We start from the raw sequence: 24,915 nt of genomic DNA on the forward strand, positions 1-24,915 counted from the left end.
TGGAACTTTAGTACATGCATCTACTGTGCGACGATCTCTAATAAAATCTGGATTAAAAGGCTGTGTAGCTATTAAAAAACCTTTACTACGCAAAGGTAATAAAGAAAAAAGATTAAAGTTCGCCAGAGAGCACAAAGAGTTGCAGAAAAATCAATGGGAGAAGGTATTGTTTACAGACGAATTTAAATTTCAAATATTTGGGACGAATAGATGTCAGTATGTTAGGCGAAGAAAGGGAGAGGCATTGAAAGAGCCATGTCTAGCATCAACTATCAAACATGTTGGGAGGAATATTCAAGTTTGGGGGTGTATTTCAATAAAAGGGGTAGGGGACATTGTTAGAATAACAGAAAAGCTTACAGGTGAAAAATATAAAAATATTTTACATAATCATACTGTGCCTTCTGGACGACAACTGATTGGGGATTATTTTATCCTACAACAGGAAAACGATCCCAAACATACTTGCAAATTAGTTAAAAATGGTTTGTCAAATCTGGAAGAGGAGGGAGTGCTTAAAACCATGCCTTGGCCTCATCAGAGCCCTGATTTGAACGTAATCGAACATGTGTGGGACTACTTAGACAGAAAGAAGATGGAAAGTTTGCCAAAGAATGTAAATGAACTTTGGAATTTTCTAAAAGAAGAATGGTATAATATCCCCACCACATTTATTGAAAATCTGTATAAAAGTATAACTAAAAGGCTCCAAGATGTTATTGTAAATAATGGTGGTCACACTAAATATTAATTAAGTCTCTATGTATAGTTATAAATTTAAATGTTTTTAATAAAACTTGTATTATATTACACAATTTAATAAAAAATATGTTTGTACATATATCTTTGTTTTAATTTCATTTTGTTTGACATTTTATCTTGAATATATAAAAATTCTCTTAGGTGCTACTTTCTTTTGCACAGTTCTGTATGTACACAGATGGCACGCCAGAGCTGGTTAACCACAACTGGACCACTGCTCAAAACATAGCTGAATGGTGTATACGGCAATTTTTTCGAAGCCTGTTTTGGACTCTCGAGATGGCGACGAAATAAACGAACGCTTATGTGAAAATTACAAAACTGATTGTAACGAAGTTTTACATCTTGAGTTCAAATGTTAGTAAATATATAAGTTTCAAATAAAACCTGTTTTTTTGTTTAACATAACATTTTGTTCTCAAAAATGTTTACATAAATTTCTATTACAAATATATATATTTTTTGATTAACTAAACATATTCTGACAATAATTTGTTGCATGTTACCTTTTCTGTTTTTCTATTTTTCGAATATGATAAAATAAGGAACAAGTTTTCAGGAAGATTGAGTATAACTTTTACTTTTAGTTTGTTTAGATTTATTTTTTTTAAATAGTAGTGAAGAAAGAGTATCTAAGTTTTGAAATTAGTCCAAAGAAATCTAGTTATTATGTAGGTCTAAAATGATAATTGCTTACCAACTTACAACTGTTAGGAGCTGCCAACATAGTAATTTATTATATGCATTTGCAAAAAATTCAAATTTCAAATATTAGTAAGCAAAACAGTAAGTATAACGATATAAAATATTGATAAAAAGGTATAGCAGATGATTAAAATGTTTCTTTATTCAAAAAATTTATTATATAAATGTCTTTTTACATGCATTTATATCTTAAACTAGAAGGGGTTATTCCTAAATTTAAGGGACAACTATTAACATTTAAAGATATAAACTTATATGCATCATACATTTTTTCATAACATATAATGTATATTTTATTCTTAGCATTATATTTAGTAACAATTAATGTGTTGTATTTAACTACAAAGGATGATGTATATTCGCAGGAGCATTAAGAAAAAATGGTCCAACCAAAAGTGCATCTGAAAATGATATCCAAAAAGCCGTTGTTCACTATTTGGCAGGAGCTACTGATCCTAACGGTGGCAGAAAACAAATAGCCATAAGAAAGTCTGCTGAGATAAATAGCTTTGAACATTGTTAAATATCATTCGTTGGTAGTATGGTTGCTATAATTGCAACCTGGCATATATTATGAAAACGGGTTGATTATACATTTTACTTCTAAATGTTTCTTTAAGGAATTTTGATCATGACACAGATAAGTTATCAATAATAATTTAAAAAATTGTAAAATAGGTAGCCGCTTTTAAACATATTTGAAGAAATTTAAATATATGTAAATCAAATCTTTTTAATTTTACTGCATGTTATAATTGTATCAATTTATATCTTAATTTATATCATATATATTATATTAATAATTTACATTTTACATAATATAATAATTAAGTCAAAAATAGTTTATTTTTATTAACGTATTCTTCTTTACAAGATTTTAAAATAGCATTTATTCATCGAATTTGGTTTTATTTTGATTAAGCAATTATATTCATTTTGTTTTAAATTTACAAGTCGAAAAGAGTGGTTTAACTTAATGATTTTTTCTCTATTCTATTTATAAGGAACATTTAAATGGCAGGCTTTAATAATTTAAATAAAATAAATTAGAAATCTAAAACTTTGTTTTCATTTTTGAGTAATATGTACATGCAATATATTCAACTGATGAGGAGGAAGGTTATAATAATAGCCATTTACTCTTTTTGGGCCGTCAATGATTCGGCTCTGGTATATCTATGGGCTTGTATAGGACCTTTAAGCATTTACCAGTGGTGACCCGTTGAAACGCCAGAGCCTGCAATGGCTAGCCAGGCCTGGACCATAATTAAGGCAATGTGCATGGCAAGCCCTGTCCGGCCATGTTCCGCACCCAGGCCTGCACCATTGTCGGGCCATATAAAAGTTGCTACTTGGATAAAATTAATCCAAAAAATTAAATTTTACAACATACGCTTTCCGATTATTTTTACATGTAAGAGCAATTACAAATGGTTCATAATCTTAATGAAAATTTTCATAAAAGCGGCCTCCTAAAGTTCGCAAGAAGTCAAAGCGCAATATCAACCAGTCAAAAGTACAACGACCTAGCTGGTCAAAGGTACTAGAGATAGGTTTCTTTAATAATTATAATCTCAAACCCCATTTAGGATAAGAAACAATCATATAAACTTTTCCATAAAAAAAAAAAGATGTTGGTTAATGTTTATAACAATATACTTTAGCCAAACAACAATTTATGACAGTTTTGTTATCAAATTAAGATAAACATGGCTATCTACTTTTTATGAGATAAAATTTACCTCGTGGATCAACACAATCTATCCTAAACGTAATATTTTACGGTTATAAGAGTGGTTATGGACGAATATCTCAAATGGCAATTCACGTTTTTGCAAAACGATAATAGTAGACCAACAGGACGGAGTGACTACAAGTACAACGTGGTCAAAGGTAAAACAGGTTCCCCTACTCCCAAAAATACTTTTCAAATTCCAGAAAAATATTTTGAATGATGACAGCTTCGAAAAATAATTTTTTAATTTTATTACGAGGAAACACTAGGTCTTTCAAAACTTTAAAGAATAGCAAAAGATGATAAAGTATTGATCTGCTGCGCAAATAAAGTAATCAAGCATTAAATATTGAGTAAAAATGTGAAAATACATTTTTTACGCTTTTATTCAAAATTGGAAAAGAATTGATGTTTAATATCTCTGGAAACTTTTGAGTCAAGTTCTAAATTATAAATCTAGGTGAAAATTTATTTTTTTGACTAGAGCAGATGAATCAACTGATAATTTTGTAATGAAAAGTGAAAATTTACTCGAACCGAGTTTTTTCCTTGTGTAGACTTCGTCTATGCATAAATAAATCTTTTATACTATTCCTTTTATTATATACATTAGCTAGGGAAACTAGCTAATCATTTTTTATATAGAACCATCTTCTGTTAATGCTGTTTATGTTATTACATAAACTTAAATATTTTTATATGAATTAATTTTACAAAAAAATAGTTATAAGTATTTCTTAAAAATAATTGTTTTATGATCATTTAACAAAACACAAAAAAGAAAGTCTGCTTCATAAATAAGCCCGATTGAAATGGTTTACCAACTATATGTGGAATGGCTGATGACCTTTTAAAATAGCAGGCTGCTTTACTGATCTTTTATTTTGTTCTTTGCAAAGTTATAATATCATTTCTTTTTTTTTTTTCGGTTTCACTTAGTAAGGCTATTATTCATTACATATTAACTGCAATTTAATAAAAAACTTTTGAAGATTCTCTTGGCTGATAATATTTCAAGTCATTAGTTTTGGTCATTTTATAGACGTTACGTTGTATAACTGCCAGTAGCACATAAAATTACAGGTATAGTGAAAAATATTCCTCAAGTTTTGAATTTTTAAAAGTATATTTTTAGAAATACGTTTTGAAGCTAGCACCAATGCTACTGCTCAAGTAAGGACAGTATTACTAATGGACTATGGCATTGTAAAAGTTTCTAATAGAACTAATAATGTTACTGAAAAGAAAGTTTTTAATGAGAAGTTATCGAATGGGAGAACAAGTTGGTATTGAACATTAGAAAGAGATTTTTCAATTAAATGTTAGTGGAGTTGATGATTGTTATATTTCTTGACAGATCCAAAGAAAAGTTCGATTTCAGTAAAGCTTTTATTTTTGATTCAGTAATACCAATAAAATACAAATAGTATCACAAACATAATATTTATAGTAAAACAGAAAGTTCCTAGAAGATACAGAATATTCCGGAACGTTATTATATATCTAGAGGGTTCTATGGAAGATTCTCAAATGTTCTGTTGTATCAACAAAGTCCTAGAATGGACCATGACAATGATAAAAAAAGTTAAAGTAACACTTGTTCACAAAAGTAAATACAAATTGGAAGGAGAACCAATAAAAATATCAGGGATTGAAGAAGTATTCGTATATATACTGCAGAAAATGTAATGAAGGCAAGACAATATTTCTCGCATAAAATTTTAATAAATGAAGCAGGAATTACTAAAGCAATTTTAACTGGAGTAGTTCAAGAAGAGTTTAACAGCTTGGAAACTTGTGAAACTGTAGTTCTTGAAAATTCAAGTTACATTTCTTATTCAGATCATCACTTAATTATTAAGAAAAAAAAGCAATAGAAACTTGAATTTAGTGGGACGTTAACTCCACTAAAATGATTTATCATTTAGACAAATAATCAATTTATTTGATGGAAAAACAAACGATCTGATTAATATAAAAGTTTAGATTGTTCAACTGTTTCAGAAGATTTAATACATATAACAAGTTTTTATTAAATTAATTCAGAAATTCAATTGTTTGTTGACGAAACTGATATTTCTGATTTAAATAATAATTAAAGAAAAATATATGAATGAACTATTGCTTTAAGTACAGACCATGTCTCCAAAACACATGCAACCACAAAACTTGGGCCTGTGAACCATGGAAGATGTTTGACTCTTTTGTTTTATAATACATGAATGTGTTAGAGTAGAAAATCCGTCTTCAGAGTTTATTATGGTAGCTTGGTATAGAGTTCAAATATTTTCTTTAACGTGGTTTTTTTAAAATGGTTGGGTTATTATAAAGACTGAGCAAAAACTCTTTTCAAAATAAATCAGCTTTTTTTATTTTGTTGTTTACAGGAAAACTCTATTGCATAATTATGGATGATGAGAAAGTAAACTGAGACCTAGCTTTAGATCAAATATAGGTAATATATAGGATATATACTCAAATTAGGAAGCTAAATTTGGAAAGTAAAAAACTTGTTTCCAGGATTAAACATAATATTGTTATAGATATTGACTTCGGTTGTAAAGATTGATCTAGTATACACGGTTATCATGAATCGTGATAATGCCAACATAGCTGACCCAAAAACGCCACTTATACAGGGTGATAGCATACCAATTAAGGTACCCTGTGATGCAAATTTTGAAATCTTTTTATTTCGCCTATGGAAAGTAATTTAATTTGAATGTTCAAGTTGAATGAAATTTTGACTTCATAGTGCGCCAATAAAAACATCTTTAAAATGAGAACCACTCTATACAATATGATATAAATTTGTGCAAATATTGCCTATAGCCATACCAAACTTTAAATAAAATTTCAATTGAATTGGTTAACTGGTTAAGGATTTATGGCAGTTTTAGTTTAAATTTTGATAGTTTTCTCCTACTTATACCTCAAAATTTTACCGATTACTGTGATTTCGATCATTATTTTCAAAATAATGGTTAAATGAGTGTTCTACTATGTAATACTAACAATTTTTATAACAATAGTTTAATTGCTAAATGTACCGTTTTCATAATATAGACCAAAATATTGATTTTCAATTTAAAGTGTAGTTTAACTTGGCTTAAGCATAGTGTGAAAATCTCAGCATTTCCTACTGCCAAACTACTGCCAAAGTAAAAATAAACCCTAAAAAAATGTGCAAAACTTTGTCAAACTTAATCATAACGCGACCCTTCCTTCTAAAATAATTCCTCAGAAAGCAACAATTTTATGTATATTAATGATTGCTAATTTTATATAACTGATTTATTGGTTTTATTAAACTAATGTCTGATGTCCGTTAATATTGATACTTTAAACATTCTAAAAACGTACTCATGTGAGACATGGAATTTTCAGCGCCCTAATCCGTTATTTTATAAGTGACTGCGATAAACATCATAAAGTTTACATATTGATTTTATGATATATCTTTTGAAGCATTTGTATTTTACTAAAGTTTGTGTATTGTAAAACAATAATTAATTTTTTAAATACTTAAGCTCAAATTAGTTTTAAGTTTTTTTGAATCAACTTTTTGAAATTGCAATTGGTTTTGCACATAAAATGTTCCGACAAAGTACCAGTTTTTGCTTTCAAAAAAATTTTATCCATGTGTTCGTCTTCTTAAACGGTTATATTTAACTAATATAACTAATTTATACGTTATAATTTGGATCTTTTAGTTGGAATATGGCTAAGATGATCTGATTTTTCCTCCGAGCTGCAAGCCAGATGAAAATATTTCCCAAGCACTTAACATTGCGGCCTAACTATGGAACGAGAGATCAATGGCTTCACGTCTTAAAGGTCTCAAAAAAATAAAAAGTTTAACGAATCTGAATATTAACAGCCTTCTTCAAGAAATTTGAGTATGGTTCAAAAACTAGATAATTTTATTTTACCAGTATAAATAACGATTGTGTATTGATCTTGTTTACTCAGCTGTTCATTAGTTGTAAGAGTCCACTTGTGAACTGAGTTGACTTTTTTTACCGTTAAAGCAATTTTTACACTGCAAAAGGTCTTAATTTATATGGATTCTACGTTAACCGACGTATTATTAACATAACTTTGAGTCTTTTGCGGTGATAAAAATTGTTTGAAATGCATTCTAGCATAAATGAATAATCACTCTTAGCCATACCACCTCTTTCCCATTGGATTTTAGCGATGTTTTCTCTATCTCCAAAATAAGTAACAAGATGCATGATAAGGACAAGGACAATAAAAACAGATGCTTTGAAGGGTGAGAAAAAAACCATATAACTTAATAGAACTGTAAAGGACATTATTAAGGGCTGCCTGAAGCATTGCGAAAAACATACTTACATGCTGATGAGTTTATAGAAAACATGGTAGAGATGACGAACAAATTATTCATTAAAAAGACAAATCTGAAATGTAGATTTAAAAATGCATTGATTGAATATCAATCACTGCGCCTCCACATTAACCAGCCTTAGCAATAAACCAATATTTAGTGGGAGACCAAGGATTAGGAAAAAAAGTTTCTAATCCATAACTCACTTTTAAGACACGGCTAACGCATTAGAAATAACTAGTAATAATTTTGTAAAAATAATTGAGTTAAAAGTGATTGGGATATTACAAAAAACATAAGTTGTCATTTGTACTGCCCATTGAGGGTATAGTATGGCAACTATGTCCACTCTCCACCCCATTCCAAAATAAAATTAAATTAAAAAGTACTCTTTTCTTCACTTTATGTTAATAAGGGATAAGATTATTAAGATTAGTAGCTGCGCAGTAACAGCCCTCACTTTCTCAATAGGACATTTAAGCAATTAACTGAAAGACGTTGTAGTTGGTAACCAAAACCAACCAGTTGGTTTTCAAAAACAAGCGAAAAAAGAAAGTCTCATAAATCTCTACAAAGCAACTGAAAAATTTACTTTTTTTTTTATCAACCATGAAAAAGTAGAAACTTTTACGACGAAGTTTAACAAAAAAGCTCTATTAAAAACATAATAGTCAAAATCTGATAAATATTAGTAATTTCGTCCCGAACGAGGAACATTTTTTGAATTCCTACCAGAATCTTTGATCTAAATGTGATGACGTTTCAATTGGTTTAAAAGATTTTCAAACAGACTTTTGAATTGAAACTTAATTTTTTTTCTTTTTTAAGTTATCAGTGTTGATCCCCTTAAATATTTTAAAGCTACTGGTGTTGATTTCTTGATTCTCATTTTCTTTCCGCTCAAAAGTTTTATTCAATTCAAAAAATTCCCACTCTAAATATTCCACCTTACTCTTTGAATCCAGGGATCGCCAGAAACATTTTGAAAAAATAAACCAACAGCGTTTCCTAGAGTGTTATGTAAAATGCGAATTAACTAAAATAATAGTTTTAAGGAACAAATAAATATATCTTTAAACATTTCAATCAAATCCGGAAAAAAGTTCTTTTCAAATTGAACTAATATATATATATATATATATATATATATATATATATTTTCCCTTGACTAAAGAACCAATTCATACTATGTAAATGGAAAGAAATAAATCAGTAACAAACCCGCCTTTCCATTCTCTGTTTCCGAGGTTGAAAACTTGATCGCGATCTTCTTCTAAGTACTTCAAAGCATTAAAATCTACATTATTCAAGATTTCGGCAAAATCGTTATTGTTTAGTGCAAACCATTTCTTATAATTGTTGTCAAACATTAGATAGCTCTTTCGAGATCTGTGAATTGCGTAAAGGTTCCTTTTAGAAGTATGACCAACAACAGACCCAATGCGGACGTCCAAACCTATGATAATGTAAATGCATGAAGTTAATTTTACCGAAATGATTTACCAAAAACTCCTTTCAAATTTAAACAAAATTTAAACGAATGTGTCAATGGAAATTGTTGCTGTTACATTAAAAGTAATGAGTGTTGCCAGTTTATCACGCAAACGGTAACATCGAGACGGCAGTTAAATTAAAGTTAAGTGATTTATTAAGTGCTTTTAATAAATTACTTAATCTCTTGAGAATGTTTTAAATGAATAATTTTAAAAACTGGAATAAAATCTTTGACTTTGTTGCAATATACTGATAAGACTTAAAAAGCAAGATTAAATAATGATTTATGCAAACAAATAAAATGAGAAGATTTAGTGAAAAATTTTTTAAAAAAACTGCTTAAAAAAGCATTGTAATCAACGGGCATGTTTCAAGTGAAATTAAATATGGTAAACTCTTCTCATAATATCTCAATTTTATATATTGGTTTATTGAGGTATTAAACTTGAAACCATGTTTTAACAAATACGATGACGAACACATGCAACCATAGAGAGGATTAATTCATACACAGAGTGATAAACAGTTTTTCGTCATATTAAAACAAAAGACAAAAACCCAACTGATCAGCTGGGTAACAATTTTAAAAAGGATGAATAGAATTTATTAAAGCATTTAGCTGGAGGAAATGACCAAAAACATTTGTTGCCAAAGATTATTGCTTAAAAATTATAAGAAAATTTGAAGCTAAGTTCGACTTCTAAAACCAAATAAATTGCTTTTTTTGTATTGTGTTCGTGCACTATAAATTATGTTTACAAATCATCTTGTCGTACACAAAGTTGACATTTTGCAAAACAATGGTAGATTTTATGGAAAGTTTTTTCCAAACGATTTACGTAACGCTTATTTGGACTAACAAGTGAAACTAAAATTGCATTTTAATTAATTATTACCAGTGCCATAAAATTAACTCCGAAGCTTGTCTTGGTGTTGTGTGATTTTTTCGCACAAATGGTATCTTTGTATACCTTGATATTAAAATAACGTAAATTTTTTAGTACTTCCCTGTGAGAATTTTTATATGAGTAAATTCGAGTTTTTCAGAACTTTGATTTCAATTGCGCTGTCAATAGCCGAATATGTTATTACTGAAATTTCCTTGAGAGATTTCAAATTAGGACCATTCCCTTTCATGAGCAGCAACTATATACGATAATATATTGTTGAATGGACTTCTATAACGAATAAAGCAATTACTTTTTATTTTTCTCCACGAACTCCGAAGATGTTAAAAAAATTACGCTTGCGACTTTTGTAATACTACAATTGCTAGGTATCAAAGATGATTAAAAAAAAATATAAAGAATGCAACACACGGTTTAATATATATGCAATCGAACTCAGGTCTATAAAAATTTAAATATTATTAGTTTGCAAAAAGCTGAAATGCGGTGCCTAAGGATGTTTTTATCACTATACTTGCTGGTCATTACCCGGCAAGTATAGTGATAAAAACATCATTTTCCAAAAAATTGAATAGAAAAGTCACAATTAAGCATTTTCCTTATCCTTTCCACTACTAATAATCAAATAGTATTAGCGCAAAGATTTCATTAAAAAGCTAAGTTTAATAAAAAATGAATTCCTAGAATATTCTTTTCAACACTAAATAAAAAATTAAAAAATAAAACTAAAGCAAATTAAAATAAAACTGTCTCATTCATTTCTCATACCAAAACTTGTTTGTAGACAACATTTTCAGTTTTTCTCTCTGGAGCCTCGATCGATATATCATTTAGAGATCCAACCCTGGAGCAAGCTTCATGGAGTTGTCCATGAGCATAGCAACAATCTTGCAAATGTATTGCTGTTACTTTCAAAGGCTGGGATTGAGATTTGTTAATGGACAAAGCAAAATCCAAACAAGCTGGGAACTGAAGCCGTTTAAAGTTAAACGAAAGATCACTTGGAATAAGAGGAATCCTGGGTATAAAAACAACTTCCTCTGTTGCATTCCCAGAAAGGATAGTTGCTTCAATCAGGTTTGGCAGAAGGTTCTTGACACATAGCCTGGTTCCATTTCATAACTTGGGTTGATCTACCGACCCCTTCAGAGTATGCTGTGTTTTTTCAGGATGATCATGTTACGCTTTTCAAAGTTAGTCTTTGCCCGCAAATGAGCTTCTTTAACCCTACTTTTATGTTGGGGTCCAAACGGACCCCACGAGTAGTTTGTTTTTGCATTATATATTTATGTAGTTAGTATTTTTTTTCAAAATTTTATATATCTGTTAAAAATCAGAAGATGTACAAAGACCAAAAAAATATTTTTTGAACATTGCTTCCTTTTTTTAGTTATTTTCAAAATATACATCAATGATGTTGGGGTCCATATGGACCCCAACATAGTTTTTCTTATAAACTTAATTGTTTTTCATAACTTATGCTTTTAAAAACTGTTTTTATTTTTTTATTTGTAACTCAATCTTTTTCTTTGATATTTTTAGATAAATTAGCTATATTTAGATTTCATAACAAATATTAGAACTTATGGCTGAAACTAAAAAAAGAGTTTGTATTAGATACACTGCTGAACAGGCTCAGGAACTATTGTTTGCATCACTTGATAAAGATTCATCAAGTGAAGAAGAGTTAATATCTGATGATGATGAAGAGGAAGAAGAAGTTGTTGAAGTAACAACAGACAGCTCAGAATATACTGAGTCATCAGATGATGCTGATTTTCAAGTAGATACTCCTGCAATTCCAAAAGTAGAGAATAAGTCAACACCAGTATTAGGAGCTAGAAGATGTAGAACTCGTGGTGGAGTTAGAGGTACTAGCAGTATTTATGGTAAAAATAGTCAAGGGAGAATTAGTTGTGCAAATCAGGTATTAGAAAGAGGTAATATACATAATGATAGAGCTCAGGAAACAAGTCCAGGTAATACTAATGAAATAGTTGAAACTGAAGTGGAAGTTAGCAATACAACAAATGTTTATAAGTGCCCAAAAAGTAATGAAATATGGCAAAAACAAAGACTAAACAATTCTAAAAAATTTGCAGCACAAAACGTCATGAAATTAAAACCAGGATTAACACCATATGCAATAAATATGACAGATTCGATAAATGCTGCTTTTCAACTTTTTTTTACCCCAAAGATCTTCAAGATAATTCTAACTAAATCAAACAAAGAAGGTGAAGTTGTTTTTAAAGAAAAGTGGGCACCAATATCTGAGGATGAACTAAATGGGTTTCTTGGACTTTTATTTTTAGCAGGTGTTTATCGATCAGCAGGTGAAGCTACAGAGGAGCTATGGGACATTAGTGATGGCCGGCAGATTTTTCGTTCTGTAATGAGTTGTGAGCGTTTTCATACCATTTCAAGAGTTTTGAGATTTGATGACAAAGCAACTCGATTATTAAGACGCAGCAATGACAAACTTGCACCTATTCGTGAGGTTTTTGACATTTGGGTACAAACACTTTCAAATAGTTTTAGACCATATGAAAATGTTACTGTTGATGAACAGCTGGTTCCATTTCGTGGACGTTGTTCTTTTAGACAATATATAAAATCCAAACCAGCTAAATATGGGTTAAAGGTATGGTTATTGTGTGATTCTAGTACCAGCTATGTCTTGAATGCACAAATTTATACTGGTCGTGTTCATGGGGATGGCCCAGAAAGGAATCAAGGGCAACGAGTAGTACATGATTTAGTTGAAGTCATAAAAGGATCTGGAAGAAATGTTACAATGGACAACTTTTTCACATCTGTAACACTTGCACAAGAACTTTTGGAGAAAAAATTAAGTCTAGTTGGAACGATGCGCAAAAATAAAAAAGAAATTCCTACAGAATTTTTACCTGCTCGAACACGAGAAGTCTACTCTTCGTTGTTTGGTCACCAAGAACAATTGACTTTAGTCTCATATGTCCCAAAGAAAGGAAAGTCAGTCATTCTGCTGAGTAGCAATCATCGTGATGCAGAGTTATCAAACCGCCCTGACAAAAAACCACAGATAATTCTGGACTATAATTCAACGAAGGGGGGAGTAGATACTCTTGACCAAATGGTCTCTACTTTTTCTACAAAGAGAATGACCCGCAGGTAATTATAAATATAGCAATACTCTATATAAATTTATGAAATCTATTATTTATTTGTCTATTTTTTTTAATTCAGGTGGCCTATGGTAATCTTTTACAACATCCTAGACATATCTGCTGTTAATGCCTTTGTAATTTGGATGCATTTAAATCCTACATGGAATAAACAGAAGACGCATCGCAGAAGATTGTTTTTAAAAGAACTCGGTAAATCTCTGGTAGCAAACCAACTCCAGTCAAGACTGTTACTTCCAAATTTGTCTTTAAACTTACACGATTCTATTTGCAAGTCACTTGCAAATATTTCATCACGAAATGTTGTATTAAGTTCTTCAATGTCGTTCAACGATCCACAAAATAACACAAAAAGAAGCAATGATGAAAATAAAGCAAAAGATAATAGTAATTTTGGTGTGAAAAGAAAACGAGGTAGATGCAAGCTCTGTAATAGATCACTTGATAAAAAAGTTCGAACTACTTGTAATAAATGTAACAATTTTGTATGCTGTACACACAGCAAAATTCTTTGTGAACACTGTGCAAAGTAAACCATACATGCATATATATATATATATATATATATATATATATATATATATATATATATATATATATATATATGTATGTATTTATGTTTAGATTTTTTTCTGTTAATAACAAAGTAATGTTTTATTTTTGGTAAAACAGAATAAAATTATCTTTTTTAATCTTTTTAAACAAAAAATTATTTTATTAAAAACATAATTATTTAGTTGGGGTCCGTATGGACCCCAACGTAACAAGTGCAAGTCAGTTAGCGACGGCATAGTAGGGTTAAGGCAGTAGTTCTAGCTTCTAATGTTTTCTCGGGAAGCTCTGGTGGTAAGAAAAGAGGTGGTGACTTCACTTTTCCATTTGAGCAGCAAAGACCAGAAGGCTCATCATTAAACTTTTAAGCTTCACTGTGAGCATAGAGAGTAATGATTTTTTCAATCTGAACGTTTAAACTTTTTTAATAACATTGAGATGGGTGACAGGAAAATCAATCTTTTTTAGGTTGCTTTGATTCAGAACTGATCTTCTCAAAACAGTTATTTCTTTGACAGCTGTAAGCCTAGATCGTCTCTCTTCGGAAGTCTCATTTGCCCTGGCGGTTGAAGAATGATCACTCATTCTTTTAAGTCTGCTATCCTTTTCTGAAACAATTTCATTTACCCTTACTATTGAAGCATGATTCCATTTTCCAGCTAACTTCTTTGCTCTATCCTTATCTGGTTCAGTTGCTCTAGAAGCAAACATTTTTCTTGAAGCGGAAATGGGTCTTCCTATTAGAAATCTTTTTTTAGGAGGCATTGTATCAAAAACAAAAGTTTATATTGGTTCTTTGAAGGTTAGTATGACACTAAAGTTTTCCAAAAATTATAATCCAAAGCGTTATTTCTTGAGAACTAAATTTGGGTTACCAAAAACTAACATTAAATTTTCAAAGTGTGGTTTAGTTTCAAAATTCGTAACTACATAGCTTCAAAGACATCTCTAATTAATAAAGTGCAGTGTTAAAATTTTGTATTTTCAGTTCCCAACAAATAACATTGAGATAGTAAAGTGTAGTTTTGTTCCTTAAAATATGACTACATAGCTACAAACGCATCTCTAACTAATATAGTAAAGTTTTAAAATTTTGTTATACAAACTCACCACGAAGAACAACATTTGATTAAGACACTTAGTGAAATTCTGCCTGCTTGGGGTACCCAATTTAGTAAATCAGGGCAAAATAAGGGCAAAATATGGGTACCCAAGTAAAAGTCCACGAAATCGTGAAACTTTTGCTTAACAAATTAACCATGGTGAACAACATTTGCTAAAGATACTTTGTGAGATTTTGCCTCCATGGGTACCCTGTGCAAAAAATCAGCGCAGAATCATAGTATAATCAGGTTGTAATCAGGCTATAATCAGGGAATAATTAGGGCAACCTAGGGTAGGAACACACTACCGTGAAAATTTTGCTATACAAAACTACCCTGGTGAACAACCTTTGGTAAGACACTTAATGAAATTCTGCCTCCAAGGGGTACCCTGTTTAGTAAACAGGATGACCATAGTAATTAAGGTATCCTTTGGGTCAAAATTTTGGGATGAAAAGTAGCCTATGACCATCCACTGGAAAAATGAGGGGGCTGTGCAAAATTTTGCGCAGGTCGATTCGAATCTGTATATTTGTATAAAGAACATACCCTCATTCATACAAACTTTGGGCTTTAAATATTACATTAAGCGCCACTGATGATTTCAATTAAAATAAATAACACGGTTTTTATCTTGTATGAGAGCTTGCTTGAAGTTATGTTCCTAATTAAAAAAAAATAATTCTTTTTGTTATTCTATTTTAATCTATACTTTTTTATGAGGGTGGTAAATTCACCTAAACAATAACCTAAATTACGTTTACGAAAAACCTGCTGAGGGCATTTATCATAGTTTTTAAACCATTAAATGATTAACTTCTATCAAAATTTTCATAGGAGATTCGTGCACACCATCTTTTGATAAATCTGTTGATTTCGTAATTAAATTTATGTTTTTAGTTCAGAATGAGCGGGCAAGAATGCGAGTTTACCCGACAAGTTGCAATATCCTCCTAAATCACTTTACTAGTTGCCGAATGAAAAAGTTTAAGTAGCCTAATCAATCTAAGCAATCTTTTAAATCAGATAAGTTCAATTAAGATTTTTTCTAAAAGCAAGACTAGTTTAAAGAATAAACTTAATTTCCTCTTGAAACTAAATTCTCTTTTTTTTTTTTTTTTGACTAAAATTACCTAAAATGTTACCCTGTGTAAATCTTCTTACATACAGTCAGGAAGTCAATGTGAAAAGACTTAATCAAATCAAGCGAAAAAAATTATTAAATTGTTGTTTAACAAGTTTTCTAACTCACTTTTATTAGATAAATACAATTTACCTGTCCATTATTCGCCATCATTGTTCGAGTAATAGCACGCAGCTTTCATACTGTTGAAAAATATCGGGGGAAAAATAAATTTAATAATCAAAATCCTTAAATTGCATTTGTTTTAAAGAAAATGTGCGTAGCTGTGTCATTGAGCTAGTATTTTAGTATGCATTTAAAAAAAAATTAATTAAGGTATAGTTAGATAAGCAAATATGACCTACCTGCTGACAACATGTTGACTCATACAAACATAAATGCAAGAGCAACTTTTGTCCCAGTATATACCTCGGCCATAACTTTCTGGAAAAAAAAAACTAGTATATTTTATTCATATAATTCTGAGCGCAGATCAATGAAATGATTTTCTCTTTCAGGTTTATTTTAACAAAGTGCCTTTTTTTATACATTTAGTTTAAATCCTTGCTGTAAATTTTGTTTAGATCATCTTTTAAGATGTATCGAAATATTTTGTACTAAAGGGATTCTGAAAAAATAGGTTTTAGGTTTCTCTTTAACCCATAAAAATTATATTTCTCTAAGAAATATTAATTAATTTGTTTTGTTTAAAAACCTTCATTAGAATGAACCTAAAAGAGATGGAAGTGCAACCTATTGTTTTACATCTGACTCGGTAGTTCAATTATGTATTGCAATCATAGAAACTTTCCGTTTCTTGCTGGAACTCCACCCTTATACAGCCTCATCTGAGTTTATCTTTAAAATATTCTTCTTTTATAATCGTAAAATACTTTAAACTCCATCTGGGACATCATCTTTATATTGCTTCAACTTAATACGGCACTGATGTAAACATTTCTTACAAACTTAAGAAAAAATTGGTTTAAAAAAACTGACAAAATGTTATGAAATGAAATCAACTACCTAATTAACAAAAAATAACTAAATGCAAACTAGATTACCTGTCAAGGTATTGTTATTTGTTTGTAACTTTGGTAACTTGCTGTTTGAACATAATATCTTTTCCCGATAAGATTTAACTTGACTCCATATTATGTTTTTGCTATTTCGGTAAGAGCACTTCATTGGAATGTCTATTGAAAACGATCCGTCCGTGTCACAGTTTGTTACATTTAAAGTAACACTGATGCTATGATTAAAGCCCTTAGATGGGAAGTTTTCGGATATCTGTAAGAATAAACTTGATATGTTGTGTATGTGTGTATTGTTAGTAAAAAGTTCCCCAGTGGGTAAGCAATGTCAAACCGACGACGGGTTTAAGTTGTGTTTTCATCGCCAATGTCAACCGACTTATTACTACGTTGTTATAACGTCGCGTTGTCTAACCAACCTCGTTCTGACATAGTGCGATGTCTTTTGCCATTAGCATGACGTAAATCGACAATTTTACAAATAAATAAAATTTACATAAATTTATTACACTCCTTTGAACTGGAAGTTTGAATACCGGAAAATAACCTCTTAACATCTTACTGTAAAAATGTATTTATTCTACCGGAGAGAATATTATATTTGGAAAAGAGTAAATTTACTGGGAAGATATAAATTTAATAAGACTTTTTTGACGTCCATTAACAAACCATAAAACCATGGACCTTAAAGAGATGCACATACAACCTATAGTTGTTTTGCGAACCATGCTCGTTGCGCATTGTTATATATCTTTTGTTTCAAACAATAGAAATTAAATTATATTAAAGTCTGTCGGACTCGTCGAAAGTATTTGGTCTCGTCTAACCAGTCACATCAGCTTCCTTTTAGTTATTGAAGATTACAGCAATAGAACCAAGTTTTAAGCTTAATTGTATATAGCTAGGCATTCTTAATATTTTAAGAAATAACGCTAATGATGATATAGAAATTGAGATCATTTACTTAACTACTTTTAGTACGTGTATAACTGGAGATATAATAAATAATACAAAACATCAACTAGTTTTGTTGCTACCTAGAGCATATTGGTTTCATGTCCAGGGAACTACTCCATCTGTTATATTGCTGTAGACTTCCAGTTTATGAACAATATAAAATTTTCAATTTTTTAATGTTTAACAAAAGAAATATATACAGTTAAGGTTAAATAACTTATACATAAAATCAATGTAAATGCAATAAAGAAAAAAATAATTTGTCACAGTTTCAAAGAATTTAGCAAAGCCAATTTATTGCAAATCGCAAGAATAACTAACTATTTAATATTAACATAATATGATTGAAAACAAATGGGTTGTTATGTGCTTTTTATGACATATGAAATTGATATATAAAATATGAATAATCAAAACATGTAATATCTGGCCACATTTTGCAAGATAATTATAAATTTGAATAATTTTTTAAAAGGTTTTGCATTATCAAATGAATTATAAAAAGTCCCATTAGGAAATGCATCTAATAAAAAAAATAATGGATAAAGGAATATGTAATATGGAGCTTATAGAGTAGTTGAGGCAAAAAATGGCAACATGTCGAAAAAAATACTAAAAAAAATACACAAAGGTAAGGCTGGTGAATGAAAGACCAAGGAGTTGAATGAAACCAGATTTTGATAAAAAATTTTATTTAAGCTTTTTTATATTTCGCTATACATTTTTTTCAGTCATTTTAAAATTATCCTTACAGGTCTATTTTATCATTGACGGAACTTTGCTTACACGAAAATGTTCCCACGTTTACAAATGTTTATCTTGGAAAAATGATGAAAATCTGTTCGTGCCAACAACTTATTTCCTTTATCTTGGTGTAATTTGTTTTATAATTTGTCTACGCGTGAAATACTTACGCTATCCTGAACTGTCTTATTAAGCAAATGATATAAAAGTTTAAACTAATACCAAGTGATCAGAGTTTCTGTTTAAAATATGTGGGCAGCCATTTTAGTAGTTTTTTTTTGTTGACGGGTGAAAATTTAGAGTTTGTCGGAAACTCGCATTGTTCGCTGATTTCTGCGGTCTCTTTGATGCAAAACAATAGGTTGCACTTCCATCTCTTTTAGGTCCATGGTATAACATATTCAGTTTTGAGGACGCCGATAGTTCGGCGGGACAACCACTGGAAGGGGCCTCCAGTTTATCTTGCTTTCAAAATATCTTCTGATGGTGGCTGCTAGTGGCTTCTGCCTCACGATAGGCCGTGGCCTCAAAAGTAAAGTTCTTCCTTGGGTGTTGATATGGAGGCAGAAGCCACTGGAGGTGGAACTAGAACAATCTTAAAAAGGTTCTTTGGACGAGTTTGTTAATGGCTTACACTTCCCAAAGAAGATGACTTTTCGGCAGAATGTTAGTTTGTCACCAGGAAACATTATCAACTTGGGAAAATTGCTTTTAAGTTGCGTGGTAATAAAGTTTAAAAAAGTGAAGCATTTTATATTTAACGACCAAAAAAAAAGTTAAAACCCTACAATTGTTCTTTGAAAAAACATCTAGAAAAAACAAAATGGATGATTAAAAAATACCGCGTATTTCACGAACGACAACTACTATGCACCAGTTCTTTGTCGAGGCTACAAAATATTGTATATGGAGAATGGAGAGAATTTTCGGAAAATAAATGTTTAGAAATAATTAGATATATATCCGAATATTCGAATAACTGTTTGTAAAATCGTATAGCTATTTTTAATAATTTTTTGTTAAATGTTAAACAATGCAGAACAGCGGCCAAATTTTAAGGAAACTAGATTGATTTCTCAAAAATTTAAATTGTAAAATGTAATTTGCAGCAAAAGTGGCTTACTTCTCTATGAACGTTTACTTATCGCTGCTCAATAAATAAGCAAATTAAATGGATTGTTTAAAAACATCAAAATATTTTTTCCAGGGTGTTTGAAGATTTCAACACATTTAGGTTTTTTTAGAAATTCTGGAAAAGAATATTGAAAAAAATTACATGCATTGTTAAAAGGAATATCGAATATTTATATGATTCGATGCAGTTGTTCCACATGAGTTATGCAATGTGGCAATGTGTTCAATATGTTTACGCAGTTTGAAAATTTGGAAGTGTTAAGTTTTGATGTAGAAAGGTTTCGGAAAACAAAATAAGTTTTGTTTTTGAATTTTTTATCTTGATCTCATCTTAATTCTTAAAAACTTTTGATAACCAGAGTTTCCTTCATCAAAACTTCACACAATCGACATTGTTTTAAATTGTTTGTGTTGGGAAAAATTAAAGCATACTATTCGGATCATTTATTATATCATTTCCAATTCCTCAGCCTTTGCAAGATTCTCAAACTTTGACAACTAACCAACAACTATGCATTGTTATACTTTATAACTATTTTGAAATTGTACACACTAGATGCACGATTTTAACTTTATAAGATTTTTCAACATTGCAAATTTTCAAAAGCATATACATGTCTTACTAACTTTTAATTACAAATATATCTATCTTAATTTAAAAAATATAATCCTACTTTTAGAGAAATATTTTGTTTTTGACTGCATGTGTATTGGAGTAATGCTTGAGAAAGGTAATAGAGCAAATTTCTCGTAATTCATTTGAATTTAACGAGGAAGTATGTTGGGATATTACTATATCATGTCACAGCGAAGAAGTAGAACTAAAACTGGTAATAAAGATTTTTTTAAAAAAAGAGCAGTTTATGGAGTGCATATACGAAAATGATATATGATACTGATAATGTCCTAAATAAATTAAAGATTAATATAAAAGAGCTATGTATCAATATTACTGAAACCAATTCATAATAAGAAAATGAAAAAATGATGCTCTATAAATGATATTTTACAGAGAGTGAATAAGTTTAGTAGAGAAAATGAACGAAGGCTTGAATTTTTGCATATTTCGAGCAATTAAAAAGGAAAATAGCTTTGATTTTCTTTTAAAACAGGTGCTGCAAACTGTTAATTCCATAAGTAAAGTATTATGTTTTGTCTTTAAATTTATTTTAGCAATTTTAGAATTTTTGAGTGTTAGCTATCTAAATATTGATGAGTTTTTAGTCTCAGAATAGTAAAAAGAATTTAGTACAAAGAAAATATTTCTTCATATTTTCGTAAAATTATTTTTTAAAAAATAAAGTTAATCAATGTATTCAGCATATAGTTTTCATTTAGTTGGTTGATATTCTTGGCCTAAAACTGTTTTACCATAAAATTGTAAATTAGTTTATATCAGGACGTTGGAGAAAACACATAAAAAAATGTAAAAATATACCTTCGGTATAATAAAAACAAAAAAAGTTTGGTAAAGAAACATTTTGTCAAACTTTAAAGATATTTATTGCGATATTTTATTTCATTTACAGTATTTTATTTTATTTTTAAGTTAAATTGAATTAAAAGAATGAAACATGTTTCATTTAACCTCGTGTTATTTTATATTTTCTAGAAAAATCTGATTTAAAATGCAGTTAATTGATCATTAACTGTATCTTTTTATATCGCTTTCATTTACTTAGCACTTTATTGGTTACGTGAAGAAACCGAGATAAAAGAAAATAACTTACTTACAACTCTGAACTCCGTCCCAAGAGAATATGAACTGTCATTTGAAGTTAAACCAACCTCTTTTGCTGGAAACATATGGACGAATGTCATTCATTTAACAATTGGCGGACACTATCAAAACTACGGTGACAGAACCCCATCATTTTGGTTTTGGGGAAATTGTTTACAAATTTCTTCTGCTGTAAATGGTTCATCCATTTTTAGTGTGACGTCACCAGATATATCTGCGAATGTTTGGACGAAAGTGCAAGTTGCTCAGTATTTGCTCAAAGAAAGGTACATATACAAAATTCAAATAGCTGGGGTTGTACTTCTAGAAGAAATCAACACAGATGCAAGAGAATTCCAAAATGTCAAAGTTTATGCAAGCAGCATCTGGACACAAGCTCAACTGGGATATATACGGAACTTTGTAATCAACAACGTTTGCGAAGGTAAAGAAATTAAAAAACATTTTTTTTTTGTATACTTCCTTTTTATATAAAAACTTTGAATGGACGTTTTGAGTAAAACTTGAAAAGCAGAAAAAAAAAGGAAATAGAACCAAAAAGAACTTTCAGCATAGTGGGCAGTGCATTGTCGCTAAAATCATAATATCAGCTGCAAAATATTTTGAGAGAGCTCTTAGTCCACATTTTTGTAAAATATAACTATTTTAATTCTTAACGTAGAGAAAAAATAAATGAATTTAAAGTTAATGATAGGCTCGCTCGCTGATAGTGGCAGCTCGCTTGATGTCATTTCTCGCTACTCCTTTGTAATCTGCTCAATATTAGTGTTTGGTGGGTCTGTTACGCTCGATATTTGCAATTTTCTGCGCTGAAAGCCTCTTTTTGCTTCATAGCTGTAGTTATTCTATTTATAGCTTTAAGTCAAATCAGTTTTTAAAATTATTACTTTATTGTTTTTAGTGAATAAAACGGAGTTTTGCAAACCCACTTTAAGAGTAAATTTTGATGGCAGTTGGAAAAAGTATAAATTTTGAACGCAATTTAAATTTGTATTGTTTAAACTTCTCTCGCACACCACTTTACACTTTTTTGAAATGCATAGTTCAAAGTTCAACTAGCTCGTAACAATTTTACACATGCTTAAGTGTCATGCATGCTTATATCCTATACAAGTAGTACATTTATATTATTTAGCTTTCACCTTTAACAATTACTCAAACTATAAAAATGAGTTTTAATTTTTCAGCAACTTTCTCATCTTTTCAATCCAATTAAGCTATTTATACGAACCGGGTGAAGTAGCGAAAAATGTGACATGGGAATACCTTTTAGCCCCGTTTGCTTCATTATGTTCAGAAGATAAGATCAACGGATTTGTTAAGGTAGCACCTCATACACCTACATATACGGTATGTCATACTATTTTTCTTTAAAAACCATTTAACAAACATTTACTATAAAAATAACAGATGAGCTGGTGAGCTTCTTAATATAAAGTTAATTTAAATATATAATTCAAAAATGGGTACTTCCTTTTAAATATTGAAGTAATTGACGAATGGAAATTTTTCATTTTTACCATAAGTATGCAAGCAGCGATTTTTGACTTCAAATTGAATAATTAAAGATATGGATGGTTTTCAATCTATTTCGAACATACTGGTTATACAAGATTTATTGTTAAAGCATTAAAAGTTTTCAAGATTTTAATTTATAAAAATAAAGTAAATTATTAAATTTCAATCAAAACTTTTTAGGAAAATATCGAAATTATGTCCAGTTATGTTTGAGTAATCTATTATCGTTATGTTTGTGCAATCTATTATCGCTATGCTAGTGCAATCTATTATCGCTATGTTTTTGCATTCTATTACCGCTATATTTGTGCAATCTATTATAGCTATGTTAGTGCAATCTAATATAGCTAGGAAATCTTTACATGACAAGTAATTGCTACTGCATTTAGATTAAATACAATAAAATATAGTAATTATTTATTTTGATGTTAAAGAGTATGAACTGATGTTTATCTCCAGATATTTTTTTTTTAATCAACCATTATAATCGTTTTTTTACTGGTGATGATTCGTGACCTTAAAAAATCTTCTTACGCTATTTTTTCTATTTTTTCAATAGAAAACTTTATTATTATTAAAGAACAAAAGTAATTGAAATGAAGAACTTTATTCAAATAATAAAAATGGAACTCCTTAATGTAGGGGCAAGTGTTAGAGCGTTTATTGCTGGTCTTTGAAGACCCATGATATGTAGACAAATAAAAGAAAAACTTTTTTGAAACATTCTTTTTTAAATGACAGACATAATAAAAATAAAACTTCACGCGGAGTTTGCTAAAAGTTTTAAATGAAATTCAATAGTTTTGAATGTATTTTTTTTAATATAAACAATTTTAACTTATTTACCCAGTGGGCAAAGCGACGTCGGAACAACATCGGATTGATGTTGGAGCTGACGTCGGATCAATGTCGGATTTACGTTGGAAATGGAAAGGTTGGATGACATCGGGCGATGTTAGCATTCCGATGTCAATCAACGTTGAGCGATGTTAAATCAACATCGGAACGACGTAAAGGCGGTGTCATTATGTGGTAGAGCGATGTTAAACCAACATAATAAATACAATTAAAAAATAGCAGATATTTTCTGGCCTAAAAGCATTCATTACAAAAAACAACTTTCTATTTTGCATCAGTATCTTTCTGGAGACGCCCACCATCCCCGCTAGCAACTTTGCTAGAGGCATATCGCAATACCTTTTGAACTTCCGCTTTATCGACTACCGTAACTTCGCTTCTTTTCGTCATCACACTAGCTAAATAGAAGTTGAAAGTATAAAGGCATAAATATATAAAGACCATTTTAATTAATTTCGAATTTCAAATCATATTAGTAAAGTTATTTCGGTTACAAAAACAAGCAACTACTGAAATTAGGAAAAAATAATCCATTAACTACCCGACAAGAACAGCTTAAATTGACTGGAAACGTTAAAAACTTTCAGAAAACTAGACCCATTTACCATCTTTATAGGTAAATAAAGCTGACATATTAAGTCTGTTTTGTTACTTCAGGATTTCGTTAATGTCGAAATCAGCTAAACTGTTGTCAACTTTAGTGCGGTAGTAGAGTAGTTTCAAGAGCGCTCGCCTTAAGTTCATTAGGTTTGCAGTTCACCCTTTCCTACATCACTGGAAGTACCGCGCTTAATTCTTTTTTCCGCGTAGAGGCCTATTCATATTTCGAAGTTAAGAGTTGAGAGTTGAAAAAAATGACACAACTTTCATAAGTGGCCGCACATCTCTCATGAGATATTGTCATTTCTCATTGTCTATCAGGAATAGCTTTCAATTGTAAGATAAAAAAAGGTTTAAAATAATTTGCCGTTCTTTAAAGTAAAAATGATATATTAAACATTTTATTATAAAAAAAAAAGTAACCAATTA

The 24,915-nt window shown here is 30.1% G+C and overlaps 1 protein-coding gene and 1 long non-coding RNA gene across 2 annotated transcripts; one reads left to right on the forward strand and one right to left on the reverse strand.

Annotated features, from left to right (window-relative positions):
* Positions 1–16,052: 16,052 nt before the first annotated feature.
* Positions 16,053–17,205, reverse strand: LOC149890547 (uncharacterized). Its single transcript, XR_016451023.1, has 3 exons — positions 16,965–17,205; positions 16,266–16,344; positions 16,053–16,103 (listed from the first exon to the last, which is right to left on the reverse strand). It is a non-coding gene; the product is annotated as an uncharacterized LOC149890547 (long non-coding RNA).
* A 4,242-nt stretch (positions 17,206–21,447) lies between these two features.
* On the forward strand, positions 21,448–24,099 carry LOC149890548 (uncharacterized; the record flags this gene model as incomplete). Its single annotated transcript, XM_090081212.1, has 4 exons — positions 21,448–21,934; positions 22,412–22,472; positions 22,698–22,860; positions 23,879–24,099. Coding segments are annotated over 4 exons (804 nt in total), but the record flags the coding sequence as incomplete, so codon positions are not given.
* Positions 24,100–24,915: the final 816 nt, after the last annotated feature.

Source organism: Hydra viridissima, unplaced genomic scaffold (assembly GCF_058129835.1).
Source record: "Hydra viridissima isolate aposymbiotic clone 2 unplaced genomic scaffold, HvirCarnegie_v1 scaffold_3, whole genome shotgun sequence".
NCBI lineage: Eukaryota > Metazoa > Cnidaria > Hydrozoa > Anthoathecata > Hydridae > Hydra > Hydra viridissima.